At 35.8% G+C, this 23,587-nt stretch overlaps 1 protein-coding gene across 4 annotated transcripts in view; it reads left to right on the top strand.

Annotated features, from left to right (window-relative positions):
* Positions 1 to 23,587, top strand: part of TMEM135 (transmembrane protein 135) — a 252,500-nt gene that overhangs the window by 178,203 nt on the left and 50,710 nt on the right. For all 4 annotated transcript variants that reach the window (XM_061202749.1, XM_061202751.1, XM_061202748.1 and 1 more), the window contains exon 6: positions 3,326 to 3,372. In XM_061202749.1, coding sequence (XP_061058732.1) covers positions 3,326 to 3,372 — 47 coding nt within the window. The remainder of the gene's footprint in view (positions 1 to 3,325; positions 3,373 to 23,587) is intronic.

The raw sequence follows: 23,587 nt of genomic DNA, 5'->3' as shown, positions 1-23,587 counted from the left end.
GTGTTACTGTCGATTTCCCCTTTTATGGCTGTGTTCTGGTGGATGAGGCTGGATGTTGTCTTTCTGGTGGGTTCGTCCACGTCTGGTGGTGTGTTTTGGGTGTCTGTGGCCTTATTATGATTTTAGGCAGCCTCTCTGTTAATGGATGGGGCTGTGTTCCTGTCTTGCTAGTTGTTTGGCATAGGGTGTCCAGCACTGTAGCTTGCTGGTCGTTGAGTGAAGCTGGGTCTTGATGTTGAGATGGAGATCTCTGAGAGATTTTCGCCGTTTGGTATTATGTGGAGCTGGGAGGTCTCTTGTGGACCAGTGTCCTGAAGTTGGCTCTCCCACCTCAGAGGCACAGCCCTGATGCCTGGCTGGAGCACCAAGAGCCTTTCATCCACACGGCAACAGCTTTGTTTCTGGGGAAAGCCTGAGAGAAAATCCACTTTCTGGCATCCAGTGGTGCTCACGTGTTCTGGAGGTAGCCATGCAAAATGAACCCTGAGTCTGAGGACTTTCTCACTCCATGAACAAAAATTGATATGAGATGTAACATAGATCCTCAAACAAATGCTGGAACCATGACACATTTGAATTCGCTGTACAGTACCGTGCTCTCCTCACGAAAGAGGAGAGGCCGGCCGCCGGCCGCCGTCCGTACGCGCTCGAGCTGCCCGGGAGCCCCGGGCGAATCCTGCAGGTCCTTGCTTACAGGCGCGCCCCTTGCACAGATTTTCATATCTTAAATCTCCGCTCTATATTCTCCAAATATTGGTAATTTGAGAGATTTCAAAAGGTCTACCTGTTTAAAAACAAACTTTTTTCCAAGCTTCTGTCTCTGGATGAGGTTTTTTTTTTTTTTTTTTTTTTTTTGGGGATTATGAGTGATCGTATTTCTTTTTATTTATTTATTTATTTTTATATTTATTTTTGGCTGTGTTGGGTCTTCGTTTCTGTGTGAGGGCTTTCTCAAGTTGCGGCAAGCGGGGGCCACTCTTCATTGCGGTGCGCGGGCCTCTTCACTATCGCGGCCTCTCTTGTTGCGGAGCACGGGCTCCAGACGCGCAGGCTCAGTAGTTGTGGCTCACGGGCCCAGTTGCTCCGCGGCATGTGGGATCTTCCCAGACCAGGGCTCGAACCCGTGTCCCCTGCATTGGCAGGCAGATTCTCAACCACTGCGCCACCAGGGAAGCCCTGGATGAGGTTTTTATATCTAGATTACTTCCATGAATAACAAAACAAAATAAAAACAATCTGCTGAATGCCTGACACTTTGCAGCATCGTCTCATTTAATCTTCCCAACAATTCAAAGTGAGGTGATATACTCATTTTAGAGATAAGGGATCTAAGGCTTAGGGAAATTATATAAAGCATCAAAAGTCACATAAAATTAGATTCAAACCTGTATTTGCCTTATTCTAGAGCTTGAGTTTTTAAACATTATGCTTTTTCCCGGTTTCAACTGTATTATTTGTAAAGATAATCATTAGTTTAATATGAGCAAAGATAGGTTTAGCATATGAGGATAGAGCATAGCAACATTTTTTGAGGGAAAGAGACTTTGGAAGTTTTCTTTGGAGAAAGTAGTGTGGGAAAGATTTGTGGGACACTTCTAGAGAGGTTTGTGAGTGGAGTCTGCGAGGGGAATAATGACTAGTGCAGGGAAAGAATGAAACATTGAAAAATTGGGAAGGTTGGCATTGCCCAAAGGGGTTTCAAGGAGAGGGAAATAAAAATTGAGTTTTGTGATCTGGAGCACTGGCTGGCAAATTATAGCCAGTAAACAAACTCACTTGGACTTTATAATTGATTAATCAATAACTGAAAATTATTCCTTATGCTTTAAGTTACATTTTCAAAAATAGTGACATGAACCTTATGCATCATAGATACGGTATTTTTGAAGGCACGAGAGAGTGGGAGAGGAAAAGAAGGAGAGAGGAGAGGAGGAGAGTGTGTGCATGTTTATTAGATTTTTAAAAATAAATTTATTTATTTATTTATTTATTTATTTATGGTTGCCTTGGGTCTTTGTTGCTGCACGCGGGCTTTCTCTAGTTGTGGCGAGCAGGGGCTACTCTTCATTGTGGTGCGTGGGCTTCTCATTGCGGTGGCGTCTCTTGTTGGGAGCATGGGCTCTAGGCACGCGGGCTTCAGTAGTTGTGGCACGTGGGCTCAGTAGTTGTGGCTCATGGGCTCTAGAGCACAGGCTTAGTAGTTGCGGTGTGATGCCCATCCTCTTTTGGGTTGGTAGGTTTATATATTTCTAAGCCATTCAGATTGTATTTATAATGCTTATCTTAAGCCAAGGTGGCAAACCTATCAAGCTCAATTTGTAATAGCAAAACTATTATACTTTCCTTAAGTCAACTAGCAATTGTGTTGGAAATAGCTAAACACTATTTGGTACCATTTTTGTTTTCGTGGTTCCTTGTGGTCCGTCTTTAATAGTTGAAGATAGTTCATTTGTCATTTGTCTATGATGTGAGGCCACTGACAATCCTTGTGTTTAATTTACACTCTTATTGTTAACATAAGAACACAGTTTACAACTTCCGTTTTACTGATTTAAAACAATTTTATGGAGATCCACTTTGTTGGCATAACTAAGCTTTTGGTCAGGACTTGGGTTTGGATTCTTTCCATATACATCTTAGTAATATACTTTGTGTTTCGTATGACGTGTTCTAGGGGAGCTTCTTTAATCCAGATTTATTGTGTGTTCTGATGCTTGCTTTTAGAGGAATTAATTTTTTTATAGGGAGTCTATATCCCATACAGGATGATCATATTTTTAGGAGCTTTTCTTATTGATTACAATTGGTTGACAACTGGACTGTGTTTTATATTTTAAAAGTCTGGTCATCTTGATATAATAGTTAATAAGTTTTATGATTTTTCTGCTGACTTCACTATTTAAAAGCCATTGTCTCTGTTCTTAGCTTACTTGCTTCTTGAGGAATTCTTAGATATAATTTTTTAAATTGGCTATTCCTTTTTGAATGCTGTTACCCTCTACCCAGCCTATATACATATATATATACATATATATAGTGTTATATATGTATATATATATAGTATTATATATATATATGTACACACAACATATTGCATAACGTTTATAATTTTATTTATTTATATGTGTGCATAAATATACAGACTTATTACTGCCTTGATATGACTTATTTGAAAGGTAGAGAATGTGATATGTGTATGACTAGTTTCGTACATCTTTTAATTGTTTCAGGTACAAGATTTAATAGTGGGTATTTTGCTTTCTAAGACACACAAATGGTGATGTCAGTGTTCTTTTGTAAGTAACGTATTTTCTCCTTGTTATAGGTCCTTTTATTCTGCATCACAGCTGCCATGTACATGTTCTTTTTCAGGTATGTTCTGTTATACCTATTTATTTTAATAGAAAAAAATACTCTTCCTTTGTAATTTTTAAATCAACCATGTAACTAAAGTGTCTTCTAAATTATTATGCCCCACAAGTGACCTGAATTTTTGTTTGCTTTGTTTTGTTTTCTAGAGTGGTTAGAGAAAAGTCACTGCTCCTTAGTGAATAGAGAAAGAGAGGGAAGGAAGATGTGATTTTTCACATTACGCTTATAAGTTCATCTTGGAAAGCTGAATATGTAAATTAATAGTCCTCAGATCTTGAAAGGTGAATTGCTGTTTTTTGTGGACCTGATTTTAGATATTCTTCACTCACCTTATCAAACAATCAACATTTTCAATTTAAATGAGAAAAAAGTGATGGTAGGGCTTAATCTAAGTCTTTTACGAACGTAACCTAGCATGCTAATCACTGTCTGTAAAATATTAAGTTAGTCCATTATGTCAGAGTTGCATTTTTCATTGATACTGAGACTCTGAGGAATGTGGGGGAGTGTTAGGATGGCTCAGAATTTTAATGCCACTAAAAATGGTGCCTGTCATTGTCATACAAACACAACAGTATGGGAGTTGGATTTTTGATTAGGAAGAGCCCACTCCTTCATTATCGTCATTTTCTGTAATACCAGTAATTCCTATTTGTTTCACTCTTATTACACTCATTTGAATAGACTCTTTCTTGATTTTTCTGGATATAGACAGAATTCAATCACAGCAGGAAGTTCTAGGCTTTTAAAATTAAAATTTGCACTTGATTGACATGACAGTTATGGATTTTAGTAAGATATATTTAGTAGATATCTTTATCTTTTTTTGTTTAACCTAAATAAGGCAGTTCAACCATAGCAGAATGTTTAAACAACTAATTTCCTGTCAGAACATTCTAATAAATACTTGATAAGCACAATGATATAATTTGAACTTCCTTTAACTATAAAAAATGTTATATGCAAATATAAAATGATGATGGTGCTGTAATTTTTCTTGTAAAGGACAGACAAGCTGTTAGAAGGAAAAAAATGGATGAAGTTTTTAAGGTGGGAAGGACGTATTCATGATGGAGTGCATAGTATTCTATGTCAGTTATTAGCGACTGAAAAACTGTTGCAGCTATCTGGGGGTCTTTGTGAAATTGTATGACCTACCATTTTTAATATACTTTCATGTACACCTTACAACTCCTGTAGTCTCTTTCGTATATTCTAGCAATTTAGGGGTGTGGTAGGGGAGTTAAGAACAATGACTCTTGCATTTCATCAATTTCCAAAGATTTCTTAATTGTATTCAGACACATTATTAGGACAGTATTGCAAAAAGTTCAAGGATTTATCTTTATGCTGTATAATCTGAAGATAAAGCATACCTAGTAGGAGAAATGTAAAAAAAAAGATAAAAACTTAGAAACATATCTTTTGTTGGCATGCACAGGAGGAAAGTACAGTATCAAATAAAATGTTTTGTGTGTGTGAAAATTCCTAACAGACCAGGTTGTTAAGTGAAACAGTCCTTCCCAATATAGCACTTAAAGATAGCATATTTGATCAACATTTAGCATTTCTTAGACATCAGAAGTTTTTGAGGTTTAAAAAACAAATTGTCTTGAATATAGTGATAATGCCCAATGTTAGGCATGGTCCTAGGATATTATACTTTGAAAACTGCTGCCATCAAACTAGTATTTTTGGTGTAGAAAGAAAATCAACCCTATAAATATGTATTTTGGTGCAGAGCTACGGAACCTTTTCCTGTTTCAGTCACAGAGTCTAGGTTAAAAACAACAATTTAAAATACTTTCCAGAAGGCTCAATACAAGGTTTTAGTGCCAAGATAAACATTTTCAATTTTCTGAGGAAAGGGGTTGTTTTTCTCCAAAAAGAAGCACTATCACCAAATTCCTAGTGTTCTTGGCAGAAGTTAGTTTGAATAACTCAACAAAAGAGGTTTGGTAAATGATAAAATAAAACCATTTATAAAGTACTGCAACCAAAGAAAACAATGTTATATGTTTGTCTGAACTCTAGCAAGTGTTTAGAATGAACAATAGCAGTTAGCAAGTCTAATTCCATTAGAATATTTTATTTTTAAAATTCAACTTTAAGTATATTGTAGATATTTGAGGACACATTTATTCCATTTATTAACAATTATTTTAATTCTAATTGCATAAAATTAGATCAGTAAATATCAAATGATATTGTCCCTATGACTCCATTTATAATAACCTTTTTTAAGAAGAGGATAAGAGAAACATTTTATGTTAGAAATGTCAACTTGTGTTTTTATCCTAACCCATAAATGGGGAAAAGGGAAATGAGAACCCCCTTTCAATAGAGAGGAAAATGTGCCAATTTTATTTTTTTTAAAGAAAGAACTTGAGGAAGTAGTTCTATAAGTATTTTCTAAAAGTGACATAGGATGTGATGGTTATAGTATGAATTTACTTAAAAAGCAACACAATGTTCAGAGTATTGAAACTATGGTTATTAAAATGTATAATGAAAATGTCTTACTTTTGCATAGCTCTTAATAGCTCTTAATAGTTATTTTATAGGTATAGTTCTTTTCACATACATTATCTCATACATGGTGATCTTGATTTTTAATCTGTATGCCAAAAATATGGCTTATATTCAAATGGAATCCTGGGAACACTTCAGAGGCTTGGGTGGAGGAAAGGTAATATGTGAAGAGAAAGTTTTTTCCGGTTTTTTGTTCCAGTTCTTAGCCAGCTGGCCATCTGGCCATCCAGCCATCCAGCTGTCTATTGATATAAATTGGGGTACAATATTTTGAAGAGTGTTTTGAAAGAAAAAGGCTCTCTGTTCAACCCCAGTGGGCACTCTTCATAATGGTTCTGCCTCCTTTGTTTAAGCATTTTATTATTTTGTATGTTATTGTCACAGCTTCGCCTTAGGGCATGTCTGCCACTATCAGTTCAGGCCAAGCAGGAGTCATAGTTGAAAAGTTGATAGAATATTTTGTCTAATGCATCTCTTTAAAACATTTCTTTACTTCCAAGTGTGTATTTATGGGTAAAGCAACCTAAGTTTTTTTTTTTTTTTTTTAAGTAAAAGGATTCATCATAATTATTGATTCAGGACTGCTTAGGATCTTCCCAACAGTCATGTGGAGAAAAGAAATGAGTTTCTTTTGAACCACCAGCTCTTTTTTGTTTTAATTGAGAAGCAAAGGAAAGAATCAACAATAACACAGACACTACAACAAAACTGTTACACTTACTCCTGCTCACAAAAAAAACAATGAAACATGAAACCCTTTTAAACATTATTTTATTGGTTTTATTTTCAGCATTAGTGATCTGTGTATGAAGAACACTAATATTTTAGAAAAATGAAATAATTGAGCTTCATTTTTCTTTAATTTAAAATAGTATCATAAAGTGTATTACGACAACTTTGATCCCGTCTTAGTGAGTACCTAGCTAGAAATTCTTTCCACCTGCCTGTGCAAAGGCAGCAAACAGTTTGTTTAAACATGTAGATTGAAAGGCTCAGACTTGTCATAGTAGATAATCTACAGACTATATATGACTGATTCACAATAGACCTACCTTAATCTGCCATAAACATTGGAAAGCATTGGATTTTTAGTTAGAAACCAGTGCAAATTAAAGTTTATTGTAGTTGTGTTTTATACATATATATATTTTTAATACATTTTTAGAAACAGTATTGATGACTGCTATTCCATGAATTTGTGCTATTCTGTGAAGGCAAAAATAATAAACTATTTCATTAGTCTCAGCATATGGATGTAGTGTTGTTTTTTAATTTATGAAAACAACACTATTTATTGGCTGGACAACCTATAGTTCTTGAGTGAAAGACATTTATGATTGTCCTTGAATCTGTTTACATGAACTTATTAGTATCTTTGAAGTAACAAAAAGTAAGGAAGTTTTGATATGGGTCTTTCAACCATTTTACTCATTTTTTAAAAATCCTTTAAATATCAGTTAGGTTCTATTTTTTAAAGTATTGCCTAAAACTACACAAAAGTCCAGTCTAGAAAATTATATATGGCATTTGGAGTTTAAAAGTTTTCTTCAGGTTTGGGAGAGTGTGCCCTAAATAATTAGATTTTTAGTTGAAGGAGATTACTTCCAGCAATGCAGAGAATGAATTAGGCGTTTAGAGGGGGCATAATAACAGGTAATGGGAGGACACTGCTGCAGTTGTTCAGGAGAGAAATGGTGAGGACATGACTGAGGGTTATGGTAATGACATGATGAAGAGTTGATTTATCTAAGACAAGAGGATTGCTGCTTGGATGAGGAAGAGCAAAACACTAGAAGGTGAGCAAATTAGAAAATGTGTGGAAATTACATACAGGTTTAGCAAATACTGAGATTGAGTTGCTTTTAGGACATTCACATAGAGAAATACAGATATCATTTGTATATTTGAAGTTCAGGAGATAAATAGAGGCTATTCTTGATTGTCACACTAGCAGTTTGATGTTGGACAAATTATACAACTTCTGTATACCTCAGCTTCTTCATTATTAAAAAGTGTAAATTGCTATATGGACCTCATAGGTAGGATTGTGAGAATTACATAAGAAGCAACATCTTTCCAACTTTTTTGGATGTCACCCAAAATAAGAACTACCTTTTTTTTTTTTGTGACCACGCCGTGCGGCGTACGGGATCTTAGTTCCCTGACCAGGGATTGAACCCACACCACCTGCATTGGAAGCGTGGAGTCTTAACCACTGTTCCTCCAGGGAAGTCCCAGAACTACCTTTTATATTGTGACTATTCATGCAGACCCATAAATTTCCCAGAATAGTATGTAACCTTGCTACGTGTAATACATTTGGATATTTTCTATTCTAATTTATTTCATTTATTTGAAAAGCTGTTTCGGGCTTCCCTGGTGGTGCAGTGGTTAAGAGTCTGCCTGCCAGTGCAGGGGATACGAGTTCGAGCCCTGGTCCAGGAAGATCCCACATGCCGCGGAGCAACTTAAGCCCGTGAGCCACAACTACTGAGCCCGTACTCTAGAGCCCGTGAGCCACAACTACTGAGCCCATGTGCCACAATTGCTGAAGTCCGCCCGCCTAGAGCCCGTGCTCCACAACAAGAGAAGCCACCGCAATGAGAAGCCCGTGCACCGCAACGAAGAGTAGCCCCCCGCTCACCACAACTAGAGAAAAGCCCGCGCACAGCAACGAAGACCCAACGCAGCCAAATTAAAAAAAAAAAAAAAAAGTATTAAAAAGCTGTTTCGACCCACTAATGGGTAACAACCAGCCATGTGAAAAACTACTGAACTAATACATGTGAGCACCTAGCACGGTGATTGTTATCTTAGCAAAAAAATAGAGTTGCGAGTAGTGATTGTTGTTTTTAAACTAGGAAAGAAAGTTAATTAAAATAGAGAATTTGAGGAATGAAATTATATTTAGTGTGAATGCTGTAGACATACGCAGTAAGGTAAGGGTTAAGAACTGTTTCTTTGCTCTAGCAACCTGGTGGTCAGTGGTAACCTGCTAGAGAAACTTATGTAGTTGAGTTGGGATAGTAGATTGAGAAATAAATGTGACATGTTGTACACTTTAAAATACAATTATATTTGAAAATTATTTCTTAATAAACTTGGGGAAATTTTTTTAAATAAATAAAAGAAAATGTAAAAATGTGTGAGATGTGGAAGTAGAATGAGTATAATAAACTCAAAAAGTTTGAGAGGAGAAAGATAGGGCAAGTTGTTATAGGATTAAGGGTTTTCCTTTTGTATTCCTTCTTTTCTTTGTTTATTTACTTATTTAGACAAGAGAGACTAAGTGGTTAAAAGAAGGTTGCACAAGCAAGAGAGGTTGACAAGTTGGGGAATGGGAAAGAAAAGAGAAATGGTCTAAGATGCAGTCCAAAATGTCTACATGCATGGCTAGATTGTTAAACCTACTTATCTGGAAGAGATCATGATAAATGATTAGGAGGAAATTGAAGCATTGTTTGAAAGCCTTGGGCACACAGTTTAAGTGAAAGAGGACTGATATATGGAAAAGGTAGGAAGTAGAAAAATCTAATGCCTTTGGCTTCCTAAATTCATTGTCATTCTTAAAAGGTGAGTTTTTAAAGAGTCGACATGGACTTGTGAAAGCAGTATTCCTCAGAAAATATATGCAGGTGGAACAAGGTACTAATGTAGTTGGCACCCAAAACCAGTCAGCTTACTAAAAAATGCAAAATCTGTCCTATGAAAAGAGAAAGTAAAGAGAATGTTAGGACTGTTGCTTTCTTCAAAGCAAATAGAAAAGGTGAGAAAACATAGGTTCATAAATGTTGTGAATCACTTCCTCCGAGAATGCAAGGCTTATTACCAGGTCACATGACTGTAATGTGAGTTTCTTTTTGAGGGGAGAACATTATTCTGCCCGTTGGGTGAATGTTCTCCATCTATGGATGAAAGTTGTGGCAAGTCTGTTTTCACTTTTTGCCTGCTAGCCTTGGAGGTACTTGGGCCTAGATAAAGAAATGGCTCCGAAATTTTTAACATATATAAATGTTTATTGATTTTAGTAGAAGGCAAAGGGAAATATTGTATGGAGAAATGGTATGAACTTAAAATGCAACTACTAAAGTAAGAACTTAATGGGACACAATCACGTCAGAAGTGGTCAGCTGCCTTTCAAAAACTTGTTGCAGTTTTATTTTCATGAATAACAATGACATTTATTACTGATCGTAGAAAGCTCTTAGACTGAACTTTTGCTAATAAAATTGCTCAGATTGGAAGCAGTTAAGTTTAATTCCTTGTTTTACCAGTTATGAGGAATGCTATAATTCACTGTTTTCTTCACGCCTGACTCTTTGTTTCCATTATTTTCTACTGTTGGAGTTTTCCTGGAGCTAATCAAGGGGCACTCTAGGGTAGCAGAGTTGGTGAAAAGCATGCACTCTTGAGCCAGACTGTGTCGGTTCAAACCCTCTCCATCTAACTTCTTTGTGATATTGGGTCAGGTGCTCAGCCTCTCTGTGCCTCAGTTTTCTCATCTTAAAGTGGGGATAATAACAGTACTCACCTCATGGGATTACTGTGAGTATTAAATGACTGCCACATTGTAAACTCTCAATAAAATTAGTTGTTTTTATTATTTAACTCTGAGCTGTAAAGGTCACATATTGTTTGATTCCATTTATATGAAATATCCAGAATAGGCAAATCCATAGAGATAGAAAGTAGATTTGTGTTGCCTGTGGCTAGGAGACTTTTGGGGAACGGGGAATGTCTACTAATTGGTATTTTTTTTTTAAACGGTGATGAAAATGTTCAAAAAAGTAATTATGACGATGGCTACACAGGCCTGTGAATATATTAAAAGTCATTGAATGATACACTTTAAATAGTGAGTTGTATGTGAATTATATCAATTAAGCTGTTATAAAAATCTGACCTGGAAATAGATCTCTATTGCACAGCAGCATGGTGTTTCTGTGTTATCACCATTTAACATTCCTCTGGTTGCCACATCTCAGGGATGCTACTGTGTTTTTGTGGACACGTAGGCATTTCTTGAGAGAGAACCCCAGGAAACTTAACTTCTTCTCAAGTGTATTTGAAGGAGGAGTGTTCCCATGGAGAATGACAGACAAGTGCACCACAAAGCTTGCCAGCTTTCTTTCCAGAATTGTCAGAACTGCCGTTTAAAATATTCATACTCTTAGTTCTGAGACACTACACTTTAGAATTAGAAGGGAAGTAATGAGGAAGCTTACAATACATGCCACAAGTTTATATGAGATTGTTATTACAACATTGTTCTAGTAAGACGGAAATTTGTCTTTGATACTTATGAGTTAGGGTGTTTTTTACTTGGTAATAATATTTGAAAAGTACAGTTTAAAAAAAGTTTTGGGCTTCCCTGGTGGCGCAGTGGCTGAGAGTCTGCCTGCCAATGCAGGGGACACGGGTTTGAGCCCTGGTCTGGGAAGATCCCACATGCCGCGGAGCAAATGGGCCCGTGAGCCACAATTACTGAGCCTGCACGTCTGGAGCCTGTGCTCCGCAACAAGAGAGGCCACGATAGTGAGAGGCCCGCGCACTGCGATGAAGAGTGGCCCCCGCTTGCCGCAACTGGGGAAAGCCCTCGCACAGAAACGAAGATCCAACACAGCCATGGATGGATAAATAAATAAATAAATAAATAAAATTAAAAAAAAAAAGTTTTATAGGACTGCCAACGAAGACTAATTTCAGAAATATCTGCAGACATGGTATAATATCAAATGTCCTTATTAGCTGGAGAAAAACAAGATTGAAAAATGGAGATAAATTTATTTATCTGAAATGTTTAGGCTTTTAGTGAATATATTCTCAAGTATCAGTCTAATGCATTACTGCTGATCAAACTGAAAAGTCATCAATTGCCATTTAAAGACTGTGATCATCAGAATGTGCTTTAAATATCTATGAAGTCCACTGCTAATACATTCCAATTGAGTTTGAATGGAAATTAAATTAACAGTCTTTGGAAATATAAATTATCAGTTCACAACCTGATTATTATATTTTGAGTATGTATTTTGTAGATTGTATTTGATTATATAATGATATTGATTATATTTTGAAGAAGAATTTTGCTGTATTTTCTGTTTATTTTGGGGGAGGTGTTTCAGAATCACTGTCCTTGTCATGGAAATTTATTGAAATGAATCGAAGGACATAGAAGGAAATATTAATATTCATATAATACATCATATTTTTCCTTTTTCATGATCTAGATTTTTTTCAAAAAAATCACAGATAGCAAAAATTGGAAATATTTGGATTTATTCCAATCTGTATCCTTAAAACTTCAAATAAAATATCCATGTATGAAGCCTACTTTTCATGCTGTACTGGTTCAGTGACAGCTTGCTAGAAGAGGAAGTATGTCACAGCTGCCCTGAGCTGAAATTCACAGTAAAACAATCTTTTTCCACCATTATCAATTTTCAGCACAGATTCTGTTTCTAATGGGTGACTGAGTCACTGAACCAGGAAGGTGTTTACCTGCAAAGTGAACTAGTCTAAATGGGAGACGCTTTTAAGTTCTAAAATTTCAGCTGGAGTCTTCCCTAGAGGAAGGAAAAAGTGGGTCTCCTCCCTTTTTTATATTCTCTTGTCAATCACAAAGCCTCTTTGTACTGGTGGGGCCTTGATGGTGACTGAGTGCTGGCTGTTTGTCATGTTCCTGTCATCCTAAAATAAAAGAAGAACATAGCTTTGGGTTCTCAGGCCTTAGAGAATAAGTTGCTTGCGGCAGCCCAGGACCTCTGAATCCAAGCTGCCCTGGAATGCTTCTGAAGAGATTTGTTCACTGAAATAGAGTATGTAATTCTTATGGTTTTGAGCTCGTTGGGCATGTTCAGAAGAATAATGATATTCAAAATTAGATGATGGAGAGCAGTTGAGCTCATCACGTTGATTTCTTCTATCACAAAAACATCAAGCTCTAATATTAGCACAGTTGCTATCCTGACTCCTATTTCTTGCTTGAGTGTTAAAAAATGCTTTTGGAATTGGATAATTCCCAATCCTGATATTTTGGACAAACCTTCCTTGCAGGGTGTCATTATAGGATATTTTCAGGGATTCTTATGAAAGATGAGACTCTCCTCACCTCATCCTGTAAAATCACCAGCAACTTCTACTGGTATGAAACATGTAGGGAGATTTATTACAGCAGGCCAACCGAATTGAAATTACTTGAGTCCTGAGAATTTAAAGATCATTAAAGTTTTTGATCACTTTATTGAAGTTATTATCTATTTCTTTTGGATTTTAGCTTACATCTCTCAGTCTTTTATTACATTTTAATGATTAGAAGAACTGTGTGAATGAAGGTGATGTGGACTGATGTGGCTTTCACCTTGAAAGAATATAGCCCTTAAAAAATTGTATTACTTTTTTTGTTATTTGGAAAAGCAGAAATAGTATCTATAAGGATGAAAAAGAAAGGCTTTGTTATCAAATGAAATATTTCTTTTTACCGATTCCGAGTATGCACTTGTTAATGTTCAAGACATATGGACTGTTACAAATGTAAATGTCTGATGTAAGGGCTCTAAAGGAGTTCTCAAACTTTAGTGTGCATACAGATCATTTGGGAAATCTTATTAAAAATGCAGATTATGATTCAGTAGGTCTGGGCGGGGTGTTAGCTTCTGCATTTCTCGGTTCCCCGGAGATGCCAGGGCTGCTGGACCTGGGGTCACACTCTGAGTAGCAAAACTGTGAGTCACATCAAGAAATAAATGATAAAATTTTCCTTAAAACCTGTAACTAAAAAAAAAAAATCCAGAGAATTTAATCCCTCTATCTCTCTTGGTAACCAATTCTAGTAGTTCACAGCATGAAGAGTCAGGACATTTTCCCCGAATATCCCAAATCTCTAATAAAAGGGAATGGGCTCACCCTAAAGGCCTTTTCTCAGTTGAAATAGAAAACAGCTATTCATATAATCACTTTAGATGCTTAAAGATTATTAGGTCTCCTTTTCTCCCTCTTAACTTTCTTCTCAGCATCAACTTCTTTCAGCATTTTAAGATGTAGTTTACTTTTTTACCCCAATTTTAACTGTGCATTATATATGTAGGGTAAAAATGATGAGTCTTTTGTTCAATAGGTGAATTGATGAGGATTTTTCTGATCTAAAAGTTAGCAAGTCTCCTCTTTTTTAAAATAATTTGTTAATTGTACAAGTAATACACTGCTAAGTTCTTTCAAAAAATTCAAATAACATCAAAGTGTATATAGTAAAAAGTGAAAGTTCTTTCCCCCTTTATCCAACTCCCTCTTCCTGCTTCTTTTTTCATTCAAAACTATCTTGACATTTTGGCATATATCCTTCCAGAATTTTTTCTATATATATCTATGTACCTATGTCTATATTCATTTTTTACAATAGGATCACATATTATGTATTTTCTGCAGTACTTCTCTATTTAATAATGTATCTTAGGGTTCTGTCTATATGTCACTATATATGAATCTACTTCATTGTTTTTAGGTGCTGCAAAAAATTATAAATCTATAAGTAATACTTGAAGCCCTATTAACGTTTATACTGTTTGCAGTTTTTCACTATTACAAACTGTACAACTGTGAACATTCTTTTAAAAATATCTTTGTGTGCATGTTCCATTGTTTCCGTAGGCTGGATAGTTACCTACAAATGGATTCTCTGGGTCAGATATACTGGACGTATTTAATTTTGATAAATACTGCCAGATAGTCCTCCATAAAAGGCACTACCAATCTGCTTTCCCTCCGAGAGTGCTTGTTGACTCCCAATCTTAGTTCATGTCAGTGATTTTTACCTTGTCAATCAAATAATCTAAAAGGTAATGCCTCATTTTTGCCTTACTTTGTATTTCCCTGATGGCTAGTGATGTGGAACGTCTTTTCATTGGTTTATTAGTCGTTTTGATTTCATGCCCTCTACCCATTCTTTATTTTTTAATTTTTTGCACTGATTTATAGGAGCTATATGCTCCTATAAATTTATATGCTATTAATATTTATTTTTTCCTGTTATAGTGTTGTGTCAGTCAGCAGTTATGTAAACAACAACCGTAAAATTGTAGTGGCATGTAACAAACAAGTTGGCTGGGTCAGCTCTGTGCCCCATTGTAGGTCTGTGAGTCAGTTAGGGCAGTTCTGCTTTGCATGTATTCATACTGATGTCCAAACTGAGGAGACAAAAGCTATTTAGGGTAAGCTGTCCTCATGGCAATGGCATGAGATTTGTTTTTTACTAACAGCATCTCCAAGGTACTCATATATGTGTACTTTAAGTACTTCATTTCACCCTAGCACAGACAAATATCTGCTCATTTACCAAGGCATTTTGTTTGAGTTGGAGTTCCCCAGCTGGGGTTCTGAGTTGTTTTTGTTGTATAAATCATACTTATAAGGTATCGTCTTTCCAAAACAGTAAACTCAGTTTCCATGGAAAAAAACTTTTTTCCTTTTTGGTTTATGTAATATGTAGGTCATTTACATAATTGCATTAACAAATACAAATGACATAAACACATTTGGGGATAAGCACAGCTAATTCTTGGCAAGCATGTAACTCAACTAGTGTGAAGTGACGTATGTGGTCATATTTAGTAGTGGTGTTTTATCTTCCAGCAGTCAATGTGAACGTTAGAACATTTTACAGAGAAAATAGAGAATCTAAGATAAATTTATCTTATTAAATGTAATCTCTTAAATGGAGATTGCATGAGAGAATTTTTACTGTAAAGAGCACATTTAAAAAATATTTACTAACATCTTTTGTCTCTGCAGTACCATCATCAACTGTCCTCTTTTCCATTCTTTGAGGATTTTTTTCAATGCCTTAAAGTCCTCAAGATTTGGTTTCTACTGTTAAAAAAATTGGGTTTTTTTGCTTTTTATTTATCCTAGTAGAGCCAAACTTCAGAGTCATACTTTTATGATAGGAACCAGTTTATATATTTTACACATATCTTGATGCTTATTTATTCTAGCCTAAAAATAACTGAGGTTCAAGAATTCATGGCATATATGCTGATTCAGTGTTATTTTCAGTGAGTTTGATATGTTGCAAAGTTTCATAAAAGTATTTTCCTTTCAAGTGAATAATACCAAGACTTAATGTTTCAGAGGATCATAGATTTTTGGAGTGGGGAGCAAATTAGAGATTATGTACCACAACATTGTCACTTTTCTGGTGAGGAAATGAAATCTCTGAGGATTTTTGTGATTTGTCTTAGCTCATTCAGTGGTTAGAAACTGAGGTAGAAGTAGAATTTTGAATAATTTACTTTAAATACCGTAAATTATTTCAAAACAGTCGAATATTTTGATATTTATGTGAAGAACATGGCAAAAGATTCAGTTATTTTTGTACTCTTAAATACAAAGATTCAGGTTTTTCTTTTGTTTGTTTGTTTTGTACTCTTAAATACTACAGTGTGATGGAAAGCCTTTTGGAGAGAGAAATTAAATTAAACAGAAAGACCTAGAAATTAAGGAAGATAGAAGTTTGTTCAAAATTTTGTTAATGGATATTTTGGGTTTTATGTATGAAATAGTTTTAACTATATGAGAAATACCATCTCATGGGATTTTTCATCTTTCTATTTAAGATTATAAGTATTTCTGATTGCTGCTATTAGGGATCTTTGGAATTCCCTTCTTGTGACTAGATTTTAAACCAGAAAGGAGGGTAAAAGCTACTTTGTAGTCAGATGGCTATGCTTTCTGTCTCTGTGTTTCAATCTCTTTCTCTCTCCCTCTCTTCCTCTCCTCCCTCCCTCTTCTCCACCCTGTTTCTTTTCTTATCTTTTTGGTTTTGTTTTGTTTTCTGCTTTTTTTGTTTTAATACAGAATGTCAAGAAAATAACTAGCGTTGCACTATGGCACTTAACATTAAATATTCATCATATTAAGTGTGACAAATGTGTGTATGACTAGTATTTTAGAACAGAATTAAATTTATGTTACTACTTCCTAATACATTATTAATAATTTCTTAAGAGGAAGAAACTCTACGTTAGCATATATTTATAATCATCTCTGATCTTTTATCATGAATTGATCACTGCTTCCTTTATGAAACGTAAACAGATATGTATTGAAGCTTCATTTGAACAGCTGTTTGTACATTTTAAGGATTTCAGTTATTTTAATTTCTGCAGTGTATTTCCAGGCTTAAGCTCAATTGTCATTTAAATTCAATCTTCTAAATTTAAGGTATATTAATTTCATGTAGGAAATCAGAAACATCTTAAATTTTATTCCGTGTTTATTACCTTTGGGAATGTTGTTGTTTTATTTCTAGTATTGAAGTTCATTTTGTTGGAAAAAATAGGCTATGTTTCCAAAGAGATTTATAAAAGGGGGTTGTTATTTTTTAAAGCTGTGAAGTACTTGAAATTTCATGAGTCTGAAACTATGGTATAGAATATAGGTTTGACATTCTTATTTTTCAAATCAAATTGGCCACAGTAATAATAAGCTACAATTGAAATATGAAACTCTGACATAAAGCAGAAATTGGAATGTTACGAACAGCTGTTGTCATAAAAGAGATCGACTAGAATTTTACTGTGTGTCTAAAACATTATCTTCCCACAAGTCTCCTTTTTTAGCTTGCTGAATATGAGTTCTAATTCTGCTCTGCTTAATCTCATTCCAGCAGTCAAATATTATTTCTTCTTGTTCCATACATGAATTAGATAGATATTAGGGTGATCATATGTACCTTGTATAGGTTCTGTTTTGTCAAAAAGTGTTCTTTCCAAATCATAATTCCTTTGGACTTAACTGTTTTTACTGGTTAATAATATCCGGATCTGCTCCAGATCTTGTCCTCTTGCCCTATTTCTAACCCTACAAAGCTAACTGTGTTCCCTATTCTTGGCTGTTGAACCTTTTGTCTAGATTCAGCATATCTCTTCTTTCCAGCATCTTCTTCCCACTTTGTTCACCTGTCAGTTATGTCTTCTCTGTAAGGGGTCAGCTACAAAGTGAGAGTGATTAGACAGACCACATTTTGGGCACATCACACTTGCTTTCAGCACCCAATTTTATGTGAAGCATAAAGTAATTTAAAAAATGCTAATGTACCCTAAGTTGAACCTGTCTGTATTCTCACGTATTTGTAACACTTTTCTGTAGGAAATATAGTGCAGCAAGTCAGATTTCTGGGTACGTAGCATAATTAGGAAAAGTTTAAAATTCTTATGGGAAGAGCTAACAACACAGTAGTGAGAGAGATGAATATGATGAATGTGAGGAAGAGATATTTATCTAAATTTTATCAGCTTTGAAGGAGTCATTTATTAAGAATTTTACATGTAAGTCGCATAAGCTCGTATGACTTAAAAAATCCACCATGCTGGGGAATTAGCTGGCGGTCCAGTGGTTAGGACTCTCACTGTCAGGGACCTGGGTTCCATCCCTGGTCGGGGAACTAAGATCCTGCAAGCCCCATGACGTGGCCAAAAAAAAAAAAAAAAATTGCACCACACTAGTCTGTGTCTCTCATAGCTTCAGAGCCCGTTTGTCCCTATCTTGTAGTTGAAAAGGTCTGTGGATAGTGGGGCTTTGATGAAAAATTAAATAATTATAGCTAGCTAATATTTACTGAGTGCTTACTGTGTACCAGGCACTGCACTAAGTGCTTTATAAACAGATTTGGGTTAATCCTCACCATTACCCGCTACCCACTAGGGTAGGTACTGATATTTTCTCCCTTTTACATGTGAGGAAACTGAGACTTTGAGAGGTTAAGTAACTTGCCAGTGATTGTATAACTAGAAGTAAACAGCTTGGATTTGAATTGGGGTCTCTCTAACCTCAGAGTCTATTCTCTTCATTCCTCAGTCCACCTGACTTGACCAGTACTTCCCAATCTTTTTGACATCATGCCACACGTAGAAAATGTTAGTGCGTGCCTTTATGGCATAGTGGGGAAAATGGCTGAGGCTGCCTACAGCCGCAGGTCCTGGGCACCCCAGAGGTCTCCCCTGCACCCCCATGATGTAAAGTCAAAGTAAGGAGGGAATTAGGACTTAGTCGTATATCGTTCAGTCGTTTGCGGCAGGCACACCTATTGGGAAGCTCTGTTCTACACTCCGGCGCCTCACTGGGAAGTGAGGGTGAGAGGTAAGTGACCTTTTCCCTGAGATCACAGTGCCTCCAGCTCCCCATCATCACAGGCCCAGTAGTGGGAGCTTGGATTGGTGATGTGTTTGAACAGGTCTGTGAAGTTCCTCTTTCTCTTTTATTTTTCTATCTGCTATAGTAATAACATAGTTGATGGTTGGATTCTTTTCATTGAGAAAATATTTATTATTGAGTATTTACTGTGTGCAGTGCTGTGTGCTTTGGTAATTAAAAAGATTCACAGTCTGCCGGAGGAAATATTTCTTGCTATAGTCTGGACATTTGTATCCCCCGCCCCTGCCAACCAAATTCATATGTTAGAATCCTGACCTCCTAGGTGATGGTATTAGGCGGTGGGGCCTTTGGGAAGTGATTAGGTTATAAGGGCAGAGCCCTCATGAATGGGATTAGTGTCCTTATAAAAGAGGCCCAAGAACGATCCTTTGTTCCTTCTGCCTTGTGAAGACCCAGCAAGATGGCACCATCTATGAACAGGAAGCAAGCCCTCACCAGACACCCAATCTGCTGGCGCCTTGATCTCGGACTTTTCAGCCTTCAGAACTTTTGAGAAATAAATTTCTGTTGTTTATAAGTTACCTAATCTATGACATTTTGTTAAAGTACTTTGAACGGACTAAGACATTATACATAAATTACTTTAATATGGCATGTGAAGTGTCATAACATAATGGCATGAACGAAGTGCAACAAACAGGAAGGGTACTGTGATTAGTTTTAACTAGGAAGTGTAGCAAATGTTTCTCTAACAAGTAACATCTTATCAAAGCGTTGAAAGATTAATAAAATTTAAACACAAGAGGTCAAGAGGTTGGTGATGAGGACAATAATGCAAACATAGTTGATAGCATCAGCAAAATCTTAGAAGTTGGAACACTTATAACTAGTTTTACATGTTAGAAAGAAAGGAAGGGAGAGGGGGATAAAGGAAGGAGAGGGGAAAAGAACCCTTCCCTTTGGTACCTTATTTCTTTGTTCCTCCTTCCAGCCAAATTTCTCAAATAAATTATCCACATTTGCTGTTTGGCCTTGTTATGTGCCACTGTAATCTTATTTTTCTCTGAAATTGATCTCCCTGAGATCATCAAAGACACCCTGTAACTAAACCTAATGGACACTTTATGTTCTTATCTTACAAGGTCTCTCACCTACTTATGACATTGTTGCCCACATTTTATCTCTTAAAACACTCTTTTCCTTAGTTTCCATGAAGTCATGTTCTCTTGATACTTTTTCTACTGTCTAGTCACTCCTTCGTCTCCTTTTCACTCTTCTCTTTTAAAACTGTATATTCCCTTAAGTATTTATGTATTTAATATTCTTTTCTAGGACTTCAGCTTTTCTTACTTTTTATATTCTCTGTGAGTAATCTTACATATTTGTATGGCTTCAATGAGCATTTGTATACTGATGACCCCCTAATCTAGATCTATAGCTCAGATTCCTCCTGAACTTCAGGTCCAAATATTAAACTGCTTCCTTAATTGTTTCACTGCCCCTCAAAATAAATTTTTCCAAAATTGAACTTCCTGCCTCTGCTTCAACCCTTTTCCTAAACCCCTTCTCCACCAAACTATTTTTCTTCAAGTGTGAATGGAAATGCCACTTACTCATTTGCCTCTAGGTGGAAATTTGGCCAGCATTTCAAACTTCTCCTTGAGTATTCAGTCACAGAGAATTATCTATTTTACCTCCTTAATATATCTTGAATCCCTAAGACTCTCTCGGTGCCCACTACTGGTGCTGTGCTCCATAGTCGAGGCCTCTGTTGCCCTGGTTACCACAACTGCCTTCTCATAGGTCTCCACACATCTACTATCTCTCCTGTACAGTTTGTTTCCCAACTATAACCAGAGAGCATCCCAATCCTATGCTTCCAGTTCAAAGCCATTCAATGAATGTCTTGCCCTCAGAGTAAAGATCTAAACTCTTCCAGATAATTTATAAGATCTTTATAAAGGTCCATTTAGGGGACTAGGAATGAAGGAATTGGAGTCTATTTTTTAGATTTGAATACCACTTACTAATTGTGTGATCTTGGACAAGTTACATATCTTCCCTTTGCCTCTGTTCTTTGCTGTGTTAAAATGGGATTGATAATAAGACCTAGGATTATTGCTAGGTTTGAACGACTTGGTAGATAGTAATTAGAGAATAAATGTTAACTCTTGTTATTGTAATTGTTACCTTACCCAAATATATTATTTTTTAAAATTCAATCTTATGACATCACTTATCATCATTCACTGGTTAGAGCACAAGAATTTCTGTGACTTCAGCATATGTGGGGAGCATGTGGTAATCAGTGTTCCTTATAGACACATACTAGCAAAAAATAAATGGTTTATATATGCTTGGTACCAAATGAGAGAGTAGACAATTGAACACCATAGTAGTTCAAAAAAGGAAAAAGATATTTTATGAAAATTTGATCTGTCCTTTAAAAGGATAATCAAGGTAGTAGCAGCTGCAGCAGCTAATATTTATTGAGACCTTACTATGTGCCCAGCACTGTGTTAAACACTTTACGTGCATTATTTTCCTCAAAAGAGCTTTAAGAGATATTATTTGTAGCCCTATCTTACCGATGAGGAAACTGAGGCTTAAAAGATTAGACAGCCCTATCAAATGTAGAGCTAAAATTCAAATCCAGATAGATGGCAAAGAAGTTTTCCAATTATTCATGCTTTAAAATGTTTTTCTGTATTTGTTACAAGTCTTCTGAGGCAATGTACACACACACACACACACACACACACACACACACAGAGTCTGTTTTTCTGTCTAATGGTATTTAAAAACAATTTAGTGTTATTTTAAATGTATATAAAATATGGTATATTTATCCAGATTTTCTCATGCAGAAAGTATATTCTGCAAGTAAATTATAATATCAGTGTACAGAAAGAAAAATAATACCAAACATCAGCCTTTTGTAACATGACCGATTTTGGGAATATATAATAGGCAATGTTCAATTGCAAAAAAAAATCTTTACAGTTGTATTACCTCAAACTTTTTAAGTGAGACATTCTGAATTATGTTTATAGGAGCTTGTGTTAATTATGTCTACCTCTTTGTTGGCTCTTTGTAATATTGCAAATGTAGTAAAAGAACTAATACCCTATTGACAATTTATAAGTTCTGTTCAGGCTTGATTTAATCTGACTCTGTAGGCTTAGTACATTTCATTGACAGTAGAGTATTTGGAATAGAACTTTTGTTTGAGGATTTAGGATGTTTATATTGGGTTTTTATTTTATTTGTGACAGACTTGAAATGGTGTTACATCAAATACTATATTTTCGAACACCAAACAGGCTAGATTCTCTTGTGAGGACAGATTGGCTTTGGTTACCACCTATGTGATAATACCTTTTTTCTTTCATTTCATTGGAAAAGATTATCTAACAATTAATTGCCATTCATCTCTAATTTTGTATCATGCATACCTATTGCACGGTTTACTTTTTGTTCTTTCTTTTAAAAATTTTTTAAAAGGTAACCTTGATGCTTTTTTTTTTAAAATAACTTGCTCTAGCAGGCCAAAACTATGAAAAATTTTCAGTTTTTGGAGTGTATAATCTTTTGTCTTTCTTATTTCTTTGATAAAGAGGATATAACTATGTTTGAAACTGTCAAGATGTAGACAATACAATTCACAAGTTAATTGAACTCTTATAAAGGGAATATGACTCACTGCTTTTCACTAATACTGGATAAAAGGAGGCTTTTTTCTTTGATTTTTCTTGGAAATATTAATTTGTATTAGTTAATGTAGTTGTATTCAAGGGACTTCTTCCCCATGCGCCCCACCCCACCCCCTTACCTCCAGTAATAGCTTGGAAATGAAGAAGTCTCTTGGAAGATGTCTCTTTTCCATTATTTATATCTGTATCAGTAATTTCTGAATATCCATGCTGCCATTTTAGTTTGAATTACAAGTGGGGAAAAATGTAACCTTAAAGTCTTTTTTTTTTTTTTTTTAATTGCACCATAAAGTTAGCAATTTTGTAGTGGAATGAGCACAAACTTTAGAGTTAGATTAATCTGGATTCACATTACACTTTCACCACTTACTAGTTGTGCAACCTTGAGCAATTTATTTAATCTCTTGGAGCCTGTTACTTCATTCAATACCAATAGTTTCTCTTCTGCTGATTGCATTGAGGATTGGAGACAATGCTGGTAAGGCCCCTGTATGTGCCTGACACATGGTAAATACTAAGTAAATTGTGGAGATTGTGCCAATTCTGTTAAGGAAGATATTTTATCTCAGTTGCGAAAAAATCTCTGTTAGATTTTGGTAGTCATTGTGCTAATTGCCAAATAGTTTCAGATTGCTATCAAACCCACCCTCCCCCTGCCCCCCACCTTGGGTCACATGCTAGGGGTATGCTTCACTGACCCTTGAAGCTACCTTTAACTGTCTTTGGTCAAAGGAATGTGAATGAGTGTGGTGTATGTGACTTCCAGGCAGAAGCTTTAAGAGGCCGTGTGTCAGTTGCCATAGCCCTTATTTCTGTCTCAC

This window comes from Eubalaena glacialis, chromosome 10 (genome assembly GCF_028564815.1).
Source record: "Eubalaena glacialis isolate mEubGla1 chromosome 10, mEubGla1.1.hap2.+ XY, whole genome shotgun sequence".
In the NCBI taxonomy this organism is placed as follows: Eukaryota; Metazoa; Chordata; class Mammalia; order Artiodactyla; family Balaenidae; genus Eubalaena; species Eubalaena glacialis.
The sequence above is the reverse complement of the archived record's forward strand: the minus strand, read 5'-3'. Positions and strand labels throughout refer to the sequence as shown.